At 39.6% G+C, this 14,314-nt stretch overlaps 4 protein-coding genes across 4 annotated transcripts; all 4 read right to left on the bottom strand.

The window, feature by feature from the left end:
* Nucleotides 1-755: 755 nt before the first annotated feature.
* Nucleotides 756-3,945, bottom strand: LOC126795807 (uncharacterized). The gene is made up of 4 exons (XM_050522581.1): nt 3,262-3,945; nt 1,833-2,618; nt 1,473-1,520; nt 756-1,392 (listed from the first exon to the last, which is right to left on the bottom strand). The coding sequence occupies exons 1-4, from the start codon at nt 3,439-3,441 to the stop codon at nt 1,072-1,074; spliced, it is 1,335 nt and encodes a 444-aa protein (XP_050378538.1). The 5' UTR covers nt 3,442-3,945; the 3' UTR covers nt 756-1,071.
* Nucleotides 3,946-7,002: 3,057 nt separating this feature from the next.
* Nucleotides 7,003-8,670, bottom strand: LOC126785242 (amino acid transporter AVT3B-like). The gene has a single exon (XM_050510873.1). It carries the CDS (start codon nt 8,361-8,363, stop codon nt 7,083-7,085), a length of 1,281 nt encoding a protein of 426 aa, XP_050366830.1. The 5' UTR covers nt 8,364-8,670; the 3' UTR covers nt 7,003-7,082.
* A 2,078-nt stretch (nt 8,671-10,748) lies between these two features.
* LOC126792604 (54S ribosomal protein L19, mitochondrial) lies at nt 10,749-11,418 on the bottom strand. Its single transcript, XM_050519020.1, has one exon. It carries the CDS (start codon nt 11,400-11,402, stop codon nt 10,935-10,937), a length of 468 nt encoding a protein of 155 aa, XP_050374977.1. The 5' UTR covers nt 11,403-11,418; the 3' UTR covers nt 10,749-10,934.
* Nucleotides 11,419-11,542: 124 nt separating this feature from the next.
* On the bottom strand, nt 11,543-13,971 carry LOC126787299 (probable protein phosphatase 2C 47). Its single transcript, XM_050513210.1, has 4 exons — nt 13,617-13,971; nt 12,895-13,089; nt 12,534-12,739; nt 11,543-12,393 (listed from the first exon to the last, which is right to left on the bottom strand). The coding sequence occupies exons 1-4, from the start codon at nt 13,830-13,832 to the stop codon at nt 11,838-11,840; spliced, it is 1,173 nt and encodes a 390-aa protein (XP_050369167.1). The 5' UTR covers nt 13,833-13,971; the 3' UTR covers nt 11,543-11,837.
* Nucleotides 13,972-14,314: the final 343 nt, after the last annotated feature.

Here is a 14,314-nt window from a genome sequence, read left to right as displayed (position 1 = left end):
GTTTGGCAGGTAACTCTCTATGGGAGTCAACCTTTTGTGGCACACCTGTTAGCTAACGAATCATATCTAAATCAGTTACACATAAGATGTGATACTGTAATGTTATTGAGACATGAATAAAATGCTCTTAGATATAGTAATTTAGTTAAATTTGTCATTGTCTTTGATATTATCCACTTTATAAGGCCTTTCAAATAATCACAATACATAAAATAATCAAAGCACAACAAAATGCTAGGATAATAAATTAATAAAAGTTAATTTGGTATTGCCGGAACTTTTAAAAATATCTGCCTCTATGGTTATGTGACAAAGAACACAAGTAGAAGAAGCGGCTGATAAATACCAAATACGTATGAGATGATATCATTTGTATCAAGTCTCTAGATTATGACTACTATACATTCCCACTTATTATGGAGTGGTGACCACACTTGCGTTATCAGTTAGTTGAGCAGGACAGCAGGTTGTACATGTCACTTCACTTTCAGATTAAACTCATTCGGATACACATCAAATAATCATCATTCTCTAGGACCGCATACCACCTTCAAAGAGCAGTATCCACCCCAAAAATCAATTCAATAATGCACCGAAATATCGAAACCTAAATACATCTAATATCTAACCATGTTTTCAGAGATTCAATGATTCAATACTATAGAACGCCACATATTGCCGAGCATTAGTCATTTATAGCTATATAAGAGACATTAAAACGACGAAATGGGAACAAATAAAGTCATTCAATCAATATCTGTGTAAAAATTGTTGATAACACAGAGAGGGGGTACTGTTCCGGTCAGCTATAGTTTACAGAGCCACCAGGGCATATCCATTTTATGACAGTCAAATTCTCTATCTGAATTATGACGCCATCTTGCTCATAAAGCTCATTACTAATTTACATCACTTATAGTTATAGTTAATAAAAAAATAATGAAGAATCTTATTAGAATCGTACAAACAAAATTTCAATCACAAAAACATGGTCAAGAGGGGGTAGTGGCAGTGGCGGCGTCAAAACAGTGGTGGTAGAGGTAAATTCCTTTCCTTCCTTCCTTCCCTTCTTCACTTGCCAACCTTGATCTGAAGGTTGCTCATACCAACATTTACCTTTTCTACATTTGATATGTTATCCACCTCACCCTGAGTCGTGGTAATGCCCTCAAGCCACGGATGTTGAAGGCACTGCTGCGCAGTTGGCCGCTTCTCTGGTGCAAAGTCGAAAATGGGACAGAGGAACTCTGCAAACTCCCGAGCATCAGTCTCGGAAAAGTGGTATCTATCAACCAGTATTTTATTAAGTGGCCAAAATTTCAGCCTCCGGATTCTCTTTAGATCACCATGTCTGTCGAAGAAATCCTTGGAACGAGCTCCTCCAACTGCTATCTGCAAACCCAGCCACGAGACAAATTAAACTACATGAATTTATTAGTGAAGAAATGTGGGAGTGCAATGATGGATCTCACCTTTCGAGGCATCTTTCCAAGGAGCTCCATCATCAAAGCAAGGTGATCCTGAATTCAATCCAATCACTATATCAATTACAAAGCAGGCAAAAAGAGTGTTTTGCAACAGAGAGATTATTTTCCACATAACACGTTGCTTAATACACAAAGTTGACTAACTAGACTAATATCGAATAACATTAGTAATTAAAGACAGTTAGATAGCATAAATTCACACACAGAGAGACCTCTAGTCCGCAGATTCCATTTTCGGTCTCAAAAATAGTCTAGGCGTACTATTTGGAGTTCTATTGTTAAATTTGAAAAGACAGAGTACACTATGGAGACTAATCAGAATGATATATGAAGTTGAAAATTTACCTCATCCTCACTAAAGCCTTGTCCCATCTTCGGAGCAAATAACATGTCACCTGTCGCAAGCTCAAAGGCTGTGCAAGCGAATGACCACATATCCACTGAGTACGTATAACCAGATCGGAGAATAACCTCAGGAGCTCTATACTGCCTCGTTTGAATCTCTTCTGCAAGCTGCTTGCCAGCCCAACATGCATTCCCAAAATCCACAACTTTGCACCTAACGTCAACACCATCCAAATTTCTTTCAGACTTGGGAGCTTCAGCTCCTCCCATAGATTCCCTTCTCAAGGAAATCTTAGCAACTGCCCTCCTTGCCCTCCTTTTAAGTTTTTTCTCTATAAGGCTCATGGTTACTCCACCATTCAGGTTTCCTTCAGGCTTTTCAAGAATTGGGGTGAATTTAGACCTAATGGGATCTTTGGCAGGATCAATGGTGTTAAAAAGAAGAATATTTTCTGGTTTCAAGTCGGTGTGGATTATACCAAGTTCTCTATGCAAATAATCCAGACCCATCAATATACATTTGCAGATCTCCCTAACTTTATCCAACTTCAGACCTTTATAGCGGTTATACTTGATCAGCCGAAGTAAGCTATCACCAAGAAACTCAAGGACCATGCATAAATGCTGCCCATTTGGCCCTGCGTGCTTAAAATGGTCGATCAGCCGTACAACACACTTTGAATTCGAGGAGTCACCTTCGGCAATAGCTGTAAGAATTTGAATCTCGTGGAGAGCAGCTTGAGCAAATTGAGCTGCACTTTTTTGTATCTTAAGAGCAACGTACATCTAAAGAAACACAAAAAAGTATAATAAGAAGATGCACACATTTGGGAACCAAAGTAATTGCAATGAGAAAAGAGAAAATCAAAACGCCACAACAATAATCATATTGTCAAATAGTTCACCCATAGGTGACAGGTTTTGCTAGGTAAACATCCAGATGACTAAATTGTATAAGCTGACAACTCTAGGAGTAGAAAAGCCTTCATCTTTATAGCAACCTACACCTTTCGGACTATTGTTCCTTTTACTCAAAATGGGGTGATCATAATCACAAACTGAACTTAAAATAGCACGAAAATAGACACTGACCAAACAATGATAGAATTTCAGAAGCTCTGCGCCGACACACAGAAACATACAAAATCATAAACACAGAATCGATACCACACATCAAACACATGAAACGGTAATGCCATAAGGAATTAACTAAAGACAGAAACTTTCATCAATGAAACGCTAATTCAGAATTAAAAGAAGATCTTGAATAAGCAAACAACTAAAACAAGTATCAGAACCACAGAAACAAACAAAACAGAATCATGGGAGTCAATAAAGAGAGAATGGCGGTTACTAATAAATGACAAAGATTTCATAGCTACAAACACAAGCACATAGAAAATCAAAGGCAAAGATGAAAATGGCGTACAGAGTTGGTGGTGTCATAAGCAAGCCAGACGGTGGAGAATTGACCCCAACCCAGTTTTCTCTGAGCAACATATCGACCGCCGGCGAACTGATCGCCGATCCTGACGGCGTGGTACCCTCCTTTTCTGTAAGAGTCGATGCCCTCATCGTCCTCCGACCCCGATGAAGACGAACACGACATGTCGTTGATCCTTTAGTCGATTGGATTGTGATCGAATCTCAATTGGGTGGTTTCAGATTGGCGAAAAGGATCGAACTGTAGTCGATTGGAGAAGAAAGATGAGTTGGGTAGGAAGTGAAATTAGATTTGGAGCTCAAAGTTTGGAGCTTTATGAAGATTTAGGTGAATTTGGGATGATGAGAAATTGAGGAGACTCTTTTTTACTCTCTGTGTTGTGTTAAATTGGGGATTTGTGTGTGGCCTTCAAACACAAAGGCCTCTGAATCTCAAGTCTTCTCCACTTTTTTCTCTTTTGCTTTTTTGTTAATTGCAACTTTGCTATTGCTGGACTTTTTCTCCTGTGAAGCTGCAAGTGGTGGGTGTTGGTTTTTCAGATGAGGAAGGGAAGGCTAGCTTCTCAATTGTTTTTTTTTTGGCCCTATTTGGGAAGTTGCAAATTTTTATGGGGTCGTGGATTTGGAAATTGGGAGAAAGATTGAATTAGAATGTGTGAGAGGTGGCTGTGGTTTGGGGGATTGAGGGGTTTGTGTCATTAGGTGGAGTGAAGTGATCAATTTTATCATGGAGTTGATGAGTTGATGTGTGTTAGCCACCTGCCAATTTCATCTTTTAATTCTTTAGAGGTTTTGTGTAATAATGTCGAACCCATTAAGCTAAAGTTTTGTTAGGAGTCACTGTCTGAGATTAATATAACCATTAACCAAAGCTTTGTTGGAAGTCATTGTCTCCTTTTATGGGCCTAAACAAGAAATAGGAGAACCTCACATTTTGCTTCTAATCTCTTTGGTGGGAAGGGATTAATGTATGAGCCAGTCATGATATAGGCAGCAGTCTAGTGATATGTGCAAATGTTGCAATGATCATCCGGTAATAAGTGATACTTGGCTCGAACCTAGCTTAGTCTCATGACATGTGCAAATGTTGCAATGATTAACCTAATGATAGGAGATCCTTGGTTCGAACCCAATTTGGGATACACATGTTTTAGGGAGGCACTAAATGAGGTATCAAGGTTGCATAGTGTCAAAACATTAGGTGTCAAAGACTCAAAATGATATTTGTGAAACTCAACATATGATATGTATGAATTAATTTTTTTTTTGACAAACTATATATGAATGATCTTTGGACATTGTTCTCTTATTTTCGTTTCCTAAAGAAACAATACACTGTCAACATGTAAATGATATAGATATTATTTTTAATCTATTTGCATGATTATGAACTTCATACATTTTGCATATTGCTCTACTTATAATGCCTACTATTATATATGCTTATTTGAGATGCCGGAGAGAACTAAAAATGATACATTAATCACAAATAGCATTAGAAAGTTAAACATCCAAGTACACTATGCTATCATCAATTCGATCTTTTCTAGTGGATCATTTGAAAAGTTGCATGCATGTCACTCAGTGTGGATAAAGCCGTTAAGAGTAATGGAGCTCAAGGAAGAATTAATTCAATTGTAAAATGAATTCAATTTTGTGTTAACAAAGAAGCACTCCACAAATGATTATTTTGTTGAGACTGAGGTTAGAAAATGTGGTAAGCTGTCAACACATCAAAATCTTGTAAAATCTATGAAATTGTTGAACAAAATCGAAAACATCAATAGTATAAAACATTGTGCGTTGAAAATGGTTCAAACAATAATGCATTATATTCAGTGTTCTAATATCGAGATATGCGTTGGAAACCGATAGGATAAGTTATATCGCCTCAATATATCAATCAACTCAAAATATCGGGTCAATATGCTATATATTGGGTCAAATCGAGTTTGATCCGATATTTCGGTGGATTTTTTTTTAAGGAGACGATGTCGTTTTGAGGAATTTCAACGCAAATAGGCAGAAGGCTTCGCCCTTCGTAGCTTCAGATCTTTCAACGCAACCACAAGCTCATCTGAGTGTGAGAGAAATTGGAGCACATTTTAAGAGATACACACAAAAAAGAGGAATAGGCTAGATACCGCAAGGATGAGCAAGTTGGTATATGTTCAATTCAATGCCAAAATCATCAACAAAAACCGAAGAAAGGATTAGGGAAAGGAGGTACTACTTGTCAAAGAAGCTAGAGAAGCACAAGAATAGCTTGTTGAAGGTTATGTCATTGAAGATTTGATAATAGATGAACAAGTGTCCGAAGTGGGTAGTGAGATACCACCCTTGAGGGAAGTCCGAGAGGTAAGAGAGGTTTATGAAGATGATTTTATCTGGTGAGATGAGGATGAAGATATTAGAGAAGATGAGTATGACTTTAATTCCGATGATGAGAGAGTTTATAATGCATGAATGCATAATCAATATCTCAATCTATTTTTGTGCACATAGTTTTGTTCAATTAGTACTTAGTAGTTAATATTAGAGTTTTTTTCACCAACAGTCCCTCAACTCTGGTGTACCTACCAATGTGATACCTCAACTCTTAATCGTACCAATGTGATGCCCAGACTCTAGTATTGCTATCATTGAAGTACTTCCGTTAGTTTTTTTAAACTTTTCCGTTATCTTGGTGACGTGGCAGGTACGTGAGGCCCACAAAGAGGGTTAAAAGACAAAATTAACCTCATCTGAGAGGAGCAATGTTTTTTCCGCCTTTTACCTTGAGAAAGACACCCAACAATTCCAATTTTGGCGCCAATTTTCCCTCTCTACTCCTTAATTTGTGTCTCTTATCTAAACTAAAGAACTACCGCCAACCAGTCGACCACAATCTGATAAAACCTAGATCAATCTCATTTTCTATTTTTACCCTAGCACTTGTTAAACTAACAGAATAAATATATAAATTTATATGGAACATCTCATTTCCACAATCTCATAAGAATATAAAAACACATAACTTAACGAAATTCAAATACATGTTTAAGTACCATTAGTTGCCACCTTTTATGTTGATCTGCCATGATTTTTGCTTGTAAGAACTAATGGTACATGTAGTTGAATTTCGTTAAGTTATGTGTTTCTATATTCTTATGAGATTGTGGAAATGAGATGTTCCATATAAATTTATATATTTATTATGTTAGTTTAACAAGTGCTAGGGTAAAAATAGAAAATGAGATTGATATAGGTTTTATCAGATTGTGGTCGACTGGTTGGCGGTAGTTCTTTAGTTTAGATATTAGACACAAATTAAGGAGTATGGAGTGAAAATTGGCGCCAAAATTGGAATTGTTGGGTGTCTTTCTCAAGGTAAAGGGCGGGATAAACATTGCTCCTCTCAGATGAGGTTAATTTTGTCTTTTAACCCTCTTTGTGGGCCTCACGTACCTGCCACGTCACCAAGATAACGGAAAAGTTGAAAAAAACTGACGGAAGTACTTCAATGATAGCAATACTAGAGTCTGGGTATCACATTGGTACGATTAAGAGTTGAGGTATCACATTGGTAGGTACACCAGAATTGAGGGACTGTTGGTGAAAAAAACTCTTAATATTATTTAGTATATTTTGAACTATATGTTTATAAATATATTAAATTTAAATTAAAAATTAACAAAAACGATAAATCCGATATATCTCGAATTCTCGATATATCTCAGTAATATTTTTATTTTATAAAACCGATACGACGCTGTTATTTAGATAATTACAATGACACAGCAATCAAACTTCAATTGATTAGCCGCTTCAAAATCCTACTTTGGGTGCAAGAATCTCTGCTACTGAAGACCAAGTTCCAGAGACTCCAATTATCACCCCCATCACCACAATAGTCCCATCCAAAACCATCCCATGCCACCCCAACTCCTCCTTGAACACCATCAAATGGAACAAAGCAGGAAACACAAACCCTAAAGCCACACACACACTGCTCCCCACCAGTGACAAAAAGTCTGCAAAATTAGGCACTGTGAGAGCCACCAAGCTGATCCCAAACACCATAACCCATCTCAGCCACAGGCAGTACCTCCCATCGCAAAACCTCCTCTCCACAACCTCATAGACCGGGTTCATCATCAATGGTAGAGTAAAGAACAAGTTTATGCACAGACCCAACTGCACTAGAGTGCTCACCAAGCCTTGCCCAAAGTTGGTAGTGATAATGTCTTTAGTCTCTTCCCCAAAAGCAAAGTAACCCAGCACCCCAAAGCTCCCATACAACAAAGCAATGAATCCCATAACCAAAGCCAACACTCTGCCAAACTTATCCTTATCTCTAGCCTCAGCTTCCAAAGGCAATATCATCCCAATCCCCTCAAATGCATAAACAGCCACGCCAAGACCATAGAAGAAAACCGAAAACCCCCCAAATGCTTGCAAAGCTGGCCTATTCTGAAGAAAGGTCATCACATCCTCAACCATTACAACTCCCATAGCTCCAAGATCAACCACATCAGCAAAAATACTCAAGGGAGCCAAATGGGTCAGTGTGGGAATCGAATTCAAACCCAACTGAAATGGAAAACACCCCCAAAGATACAAGCTTTTCGGACTCAAACCCAGAACCCGATCCGGCCCGGAATAGTTGAACACATATGCCAAACTGTTGGATATGAAAATCAAGTAGCTAACACAGAATCCAGCCTGAGCCAACACGATGCTGACGTCAACCGCAAACCGACCAACTCCGCCGCAGACGGCGAAGGCGAGGTCGCCGAAGGAGGTGATCTTGGAGAGGCAGACGTCGGACTCGAGTCGCCGGCGGGTTTTGACCAGAAGCATCATGCAGTGGTAGGTGAGGAAGGCGACGGAGAAGAGCATGACGGAGCCGAAAACCCATCCGGTTTTCTTGAAGGTGTAAGGGAGGCCGAGGACGCCGGAGCCGACAATGGCGATGAAGACGTTGGCGAAGGTCTTGGCCGGCGACGAGAGGTGGCGGCGTTTGCCGAGAAGAGGGGTGTCCTCGCGCGGGAAAGGTGGGAGGGTTTGGGAGGACGAGGTTGCGTCGGTCTTGTCGAACACGACCATGGTTTTGATCGAACTTTGTGCTGGGAATCTCAAGTTCCTTATGTTTTTGAGGTTGAGGAGATAATGGAGTTTGATGATTGTTTGAGCTGAAATGGAAGGTGGAGGTAGCCAAATGGGAATAAAGATTCAATTTTTGGATATAAATATCTATCTAGTAGTAGATTATAGTGCTTATTTTTATCTGGTAGCTGACAACAAAATTTGGCAATGACTTGGATTTCTTGTTGTTTTTTCAGCAGGGAAGAAGTAATTAAAGAAAGATTTCTTATCACATTTGGGGTGAAGTTTTGATTTTGGGGTTTTTGTGAGTGTAATATGTGTTTGAGAAAGTCATGATCTTTGTTTGTAGTTATATGCTAATCAAGAGGTATAATCCTAGTTTTAATTTTCTTTCTGTTATTCTTTCCTTGTATCACTAGAATTCGATCTAGTGGTACATTGTTTTCAAGAATCAAGACCACCTTGTTTGACTGGCAACACCAGAAGAGAAGAGAGCGCGTTGAATTTGTGGTTTGATGGTGTCGGCATGTTCATAATTGAGTTCAGGGTGATAATTAATCGAAATTAAGTTGTGTAACAACAAAAAGTATAGATACGCTATCAGTAGAGATACGTAAAGCTTTCAATGCGGACAGAAAGGGATGCCTGTCTAAACTAAGAAGAAACGAGAACCTCCTAGACAATCATGCTGGATTTCATGTGTTGAATTTGTAGAGGCAAATCCCATCGAGGTCCAAAGTACATCTTCCAAGTTTTATTCTTCAGACATGGTTGACCCAATCACTGCATACGAACTTCAAATCTTGACGGAACCAAAGGCAAACGATGACCAGCAATCACCTCATTCACAAGCCAAAAGACTCTGAACACATACTTCTTTCATTAATCAGTGCACAAGTCCAATCAGGCATCAGCAACAACAATAGCAATAGACAATAACATCCTTCACCAGTAAGTGTCTAAACTGAATAACTTCATAACTGAAAATTTACAACAGGGCCGATAACAATTCAAGTTGACTGAAAGTACCTCTATCAGATTCAAGAATAGCAACAATAAACCTAAGTTTTTACACCAATTCTATCTATAACTCATCAATAATCCCCTCCTGAAGTCTATTACTTCTTTGAAAAAAGGTTCTGGACAGAAGCCAGGAATAAGCATAAGATTCAGAGCAGAAATTCTTGTGCATAAGTTGCACAACCAAAAGCTCCCCAAATCAGCATTAAGATGCTACACAAATCTTAATGTTCTAATAATTCATAGATGAACAATATGACACATCAGACGTTTAAAACAAATGAAAAATTATCAATTTCTCTTATTTTCTCTCCCACAGGTTGTAAAGTAAGACCATGGAAAAATTGAATGATTCATCCCATACATTTATAGGAAATGGACATCTGATAGTTTCAGGAACACGGCCACACTCACAATACTAGAACTCCCATCCCCTTTCCCCATTATATATTCTCAATGGAACACCCCCTGAGTTTGGCGTGGGTTGTAGCAATCAAGGATTAAGGATGCTGTAACTCTCATATAATTACCACTTACTTTGTACAGAGTTTCTACCATTAAATCAATGAGCAGAAATTTTCGAGCGTGTTTACCATAAACTTATCAGCATTTATCCCATTGTTTTATCTTTCCTTTTACCTTTTATTTATTAATGGAGCTCAGTTTTTCTATTGCAGTTCTGCACTACTGCTACTGCCAATGATTACCAGACTTTCAAACAGGCCGTTTTACCACTTTCCTCTAATATTCACCCACTTCCAAGATTATGAGATAAAGAAACCTGGTTTTAAAAATTATAGTTTTCACCATCAAGAAGTAAAAAAAAAAAATCAAGAACACTCACAATCTATGTGCACAACTACACACAAATAATCCCACACGGTTTCAATAGCATAACAAGATATCGACATACCTGCTCCGCCTGATTTTTAACATCATCAGAGACAAACTTTCCAGTCTACATTCCAACACACCACAGAAACTTTCATCATCCCAGACATCGAATGATTCACAAAAACAAACGTCCATAATCAAACCAAGATAACCAAACACTTAGAGGACATTGCTAGCTTTGATTGCCTGATAACAGGATCCCTTTCCAGCCGAAGCGTTATCTATTTTCACAACCCACACCAAACAAATACTACCCAATCTTCACTCCAAATGCTTCATTTGATAATAAAACCTCACATGCTTCATTCCCAATCCAAAATTCTTCCTTGCACTATTACTCACAATCTAATCCACTACCTTAAAGAACTAGGCTTATTATCGTATCGTCCTAATATACTAACTCATCCCATACAATACAAACACTCTAAGTATCAACCTCATGCACAAATCAACAACAAAGAACATGTGAAATCAAGTGAAATAAAACTCCATCCTAATTTCCTCAGCTAGAATCCACAGCAATAACAAAGCTAAACTAATTCAGTCATCCCATACCAAATCTCCCAAACTACAAAAAAGAAAAACACAATCTTTACTCCAAAATACATCAAGTAAAAACAAACCTAGGGTTTCCGAATTACGATTCTGCCCCCAAATCTACTCCAGGTCCTTCACCACCTTGATCCCCATAGAGTTCGCCGTGCCGATGATCGACTTGCAAATCGACTCCAGCGGCATGTACTGGCAGTAAGGATCCGACTGCTTCACCTTGGCGATCTCATACACGTGCCTCACCGACAGCGTCGACGCCGTCACGTGCCCCGGCCGGCCGCTCCCTGACTCTATCCCCGCCGCCTTCTTCAGGTACCACGTCACCGACGGCGACTTCACCGTGAACTCGAAGGTGTTGTCCTTGAACGCCGTGATCGTCACCGCCATCGGCGTCTCCGCCTTGTACTTCTGCGTCCGCGCGTTGAAGTCTTTGCAGAAGGCCATTAGGTTGAGACGGTACTGACCTAGAGCCGGCCCCACCGGCGGCGCGGGTCGGGCCCCGCCCGCCGGGACCGTGAGCCGGATCGTCGCCGCGACTGGGCGGCGCAGCAAGATCTCCTTGAGGGTTGCCATAGCTGAAACTACACTGCTCTCTGCTTTCTTTGGTTTTGAGAGGGTGAGAAATGGAGCAGTGGAGAGTTGGGCCGGGTGAACAGCCCAAGACCCAGGCCCATAATCATCGTTTTTTGAAAACCTAAGAATTTATGGACTCTATTGGCTAATTGTGATTTAAAGAGTGAAGTTGTCCATATTAATTGTATGACTTATTTACAATATCAACTCAATGAAGCAAGTCAGAGGACATAGGCTTACCTCTTTTAAGAGCTTTGTTTCTATTTACCAGCAACTTAAATGGTACTAAAATCTGAAAATTTTCTGAAGCTTCAAAATCGGGGTGTCTTGTAGTGTTGAAAATTGTACATGACGTATAGTTAAAGAAATCAGTAGTCTGCGGCCGCAACAGGGCGGAGGGAGAGCCTCAGAAAGCTTGAAGCACTTTGTGTGTATTCAAATGTTGCTCAAGACACCCTTGAGAAGGTCCAACCCTTCAGCTGAAATGCTTCTCCTCTTGTGGGATTTAGGAATTTCGGTCTTGGGAGGAGGGTCTTTGGAGAAACACACCACGACAACAGTCAGGTTGTCGCATGTGTTTCGTTGGAGCGCCTCCTTGACAAGAACTTTGGAACATCTCTCAGGATCATTATGTTGCATGAGCTCCTTTCTTACCATTGTGACTGCACACTGGCTGCTCATCACATCCCACAAGCCATCACATCCCATTATCAAGAATTCATCTTCTTCTGATAGGACAAGTTCCTCCAGCTCTGGCTCCGAGCTTAAGGGACAGTTTGAACCTTTAGAGCCCTTGATATGCCAGTCCCCAAGAGCACGTGCCACCGATAGTTGGCCATTGAGATATCCATCATAGATGACGCCACCCAGCTTCTCAATTCTTAATCTTTCGGAGGTACAATTAGGTTTATGATCTTTAGATAGTTCAATTGCCCTTCCTCGCTTCCCAAGTACAGCTCGACAATCACCAGCATTAGCTATTAGCATGTTCCTGCAATAGTATATCATTGAATAAATATCAATTTTATCAACTATGTTATGTCAACTTCAGTGATCAATCAGTGCCAACAAGTATGTCTCCAATCCTGCATGAGAATGACCGAAATAGATACGGAAAGTATCAATCCTCACCTTCCCAGGATAAGAGCAGTCAAAGCGGTGGTACCAGAGGACTTGTCAAGAGCGGTAGCATCCGCAAATGCATGATCAGCCTTCACAAAAGCGCTTCTAGTTGCTTTTTTAAGGCCATTTGGGAAATGAGAGTCTTGAACAATGAAATTAAGGAGGTTCTTTTTTATGAATGATGCAGCATCAACACCACCATGCCCATCAAAGACCTGTTAAGTAGGAAAAAATAAAGTAAGAACATTAGAGGCCAAATGGCCACATCGTATTGAAATATTCGTTGGAACAAGTTAAGAAGGGTAAATGACTGGTTGTCACTACAAAATTGATCCAATTGAAAACAAAGTAACAACAGTAAGTTACACACCCCATAAAATGCCCCATGAGAAGGCAGGTTTACTGAATCGCCAAGATGTTCCTCAAGATTATCCACACAAATATACTCATCTTCCATATACTGTTTTGGTCCTTTTTCAGAACAGCTCCCCGAACGGAATACAGAAACAAAGTCTGATGTCTCAATTGAAGGTGACTTCAAGCCAAAATTTCCAAGATCTGAATCCTAGGACAAACAGTAAGAGAAATGGAGTAGTCAATCTCAAGGATTTTTAGAGAGTGCTCCAAGTTATGGGTCATACAGACTAATGTAGTCGTATCAGATAAGTAGTATGTAGTTCACTGTTCACCTAAGCAAATACCTGGTTATGGATACACACAGGATCATTGTACAGTATGTAAGGTGCAATTCAAACAAAGTAATGAAGTAATGATAAGAAAATTGAAGAAAATTTGACCTACTTGATTGGATGTAAAGGACCAGTAATCCTCTAAAAAACTAATGAATACTTAATTTACAAGTAGATCAAGTTCATATTAAAAATTGGTATCCATTCAGACTCACATCAACTACTACCTCTCATTCCTCCAAAATGCCCCAAATACTACTTCCAGAGGTCTCAAAGAAGAAATCAAACCCATCATGCTACACATTCTTATGTTGATCTTGTGCATACAATTCCAATAATTTGCAAACCCAATTCACCAAAGATGAGATCATGAATAACAAAAAAAAGGAATCACTTCACTTACTGATTCACACAAGAATGCAGAGCTGGTGCAATGCCTCATAACCGAAATGTTCCGCGGAGGTTTTCCAGTAGGAACTTGATTGGGACTGACCAAAGTGTCACCATTGTGATGATCTTCCATGGCAGGAGCCGGAGCAGACATTGTAGCACTGTCCTTTGAGCACCCACCAACATATCCGGTCACCTGAGGCGAGATTTCAAATCCTGAAGCCATCATTTCCTTCCTAACCCATCAAACTCTTTGAAACCCTTATCTTCATTCAATTAATCCAATCCACCATCACTGCTAACATCAACAACACCTCTCAACCAATTGTGCTTCTTAAGCTAAAAGCCAATAACAACTGTAAAAAAAAAACACATTGCCTCACAGACAACCCATGTTCTAGACAATAACAACCCAGCTGTCCAAAACTACCAAGCACTTGATCCAAGTTGCATAGATCGCAACACAAAGCTCATTCCTTTACAGCTTTACAAAACTCAAACAATGGCCTGCCTCCTCTGTTTCTCCTTTCTCTGGCAATTGAGACTGAAACTCAGAAACCCAGATGGGGAATAGGAAATTCAAAAGCCAAAACTGAAGAAACCGAAATTATAGATATAGGGAGTGAAGTGAGAAGAAGAAGAGGGATGATGACATGAAGAATCGGGTTGAGGGATGTGAAAGGGACCATAGCATAGTAGTAGGAAAGGGGG

Source organism: Argentina anserina, chromosome 1 (genome assembly GCF_933775445.1).
Source record: "Argentina anserina chromosome 1, drPotAnse1.1, whole genome shotgun sequence".
NCBI lineage: Eukaryota > Viridiplantae > Streptophyta > Magnoliopsida > Rosales > Rosaceae > Argentina > Argentina anserina.
Note: the sequence above shows the minus strand (reverse complement) of the source record. Positions and strands in the feature narration are given on the sequence as shown.

What these genes read in the sequence shown, in the direction of transcription:
- LOC126792604 (XM_050519020.1), bottom strand. Translation starts at nt 11,402, where the DNA reads ATGGCAACCCTCAAGGAGATCTTGCTGCGCCGCCCAGTCGCGGCGACG.
- LOC126795807 (XM_050522581.1), bottom strand. Translation starts at nt 3,441, where the DNA reads ATGTCGTGTTCGTCTTCATCGGGGTCGGAGGACGATGAGGGCATCGAC. An exon ending in CTTATGACACCACCAACTCT is followed by an intron (nt 2,619 to 3,261) that starts GTACGCCATTTT and finishes GTGTTTCTTTAG; the next exon opens with ATGTACGTTGCTCTTAAGAT. An exon ending in AAGGCTTTAGTGAGGATGAG is followed by an intron (nt 1,521 to 1,832) that starts GTAAATTTTCAA and finishes GATTGAATTCAG; the next exon opens with GATCACCTTGCTTTGATGAT.
- LOC126787299 (XM_050513210.1), bottom strand. Translation starts at nt 13,832, where the DNA reads ATGATGGCTTCAGGATTTGAAATCTCGCCTCAGGTGACCGGATATGTT. An exon ending in CTGCATTCTTGTGTGAATCA is followed by an intron (nt 13,090 to 13,616) that starts GTAAGTGAAGTG and finishes TGTTTGTCCTAG; the next exon opens with GATTCAGATCTTGGAAATTT. An exon ending in CTCATGGGGCATTTTATGGG is followed by an intron (nt 12,740 to 12,894) that starts GTGTGTAACTTA and finishes CCTACTTAACAG; the next exon opens with GTCTTTGATGGGCATGGTGG.
- LOC126785242 (XM_050510873.1), bottom strand. Translation starts at nt 8,363, where the DNA reads ATGGTCGTGTTCGACAAGACCGACGCAACCTCGTCCTCCCAAACCCTC.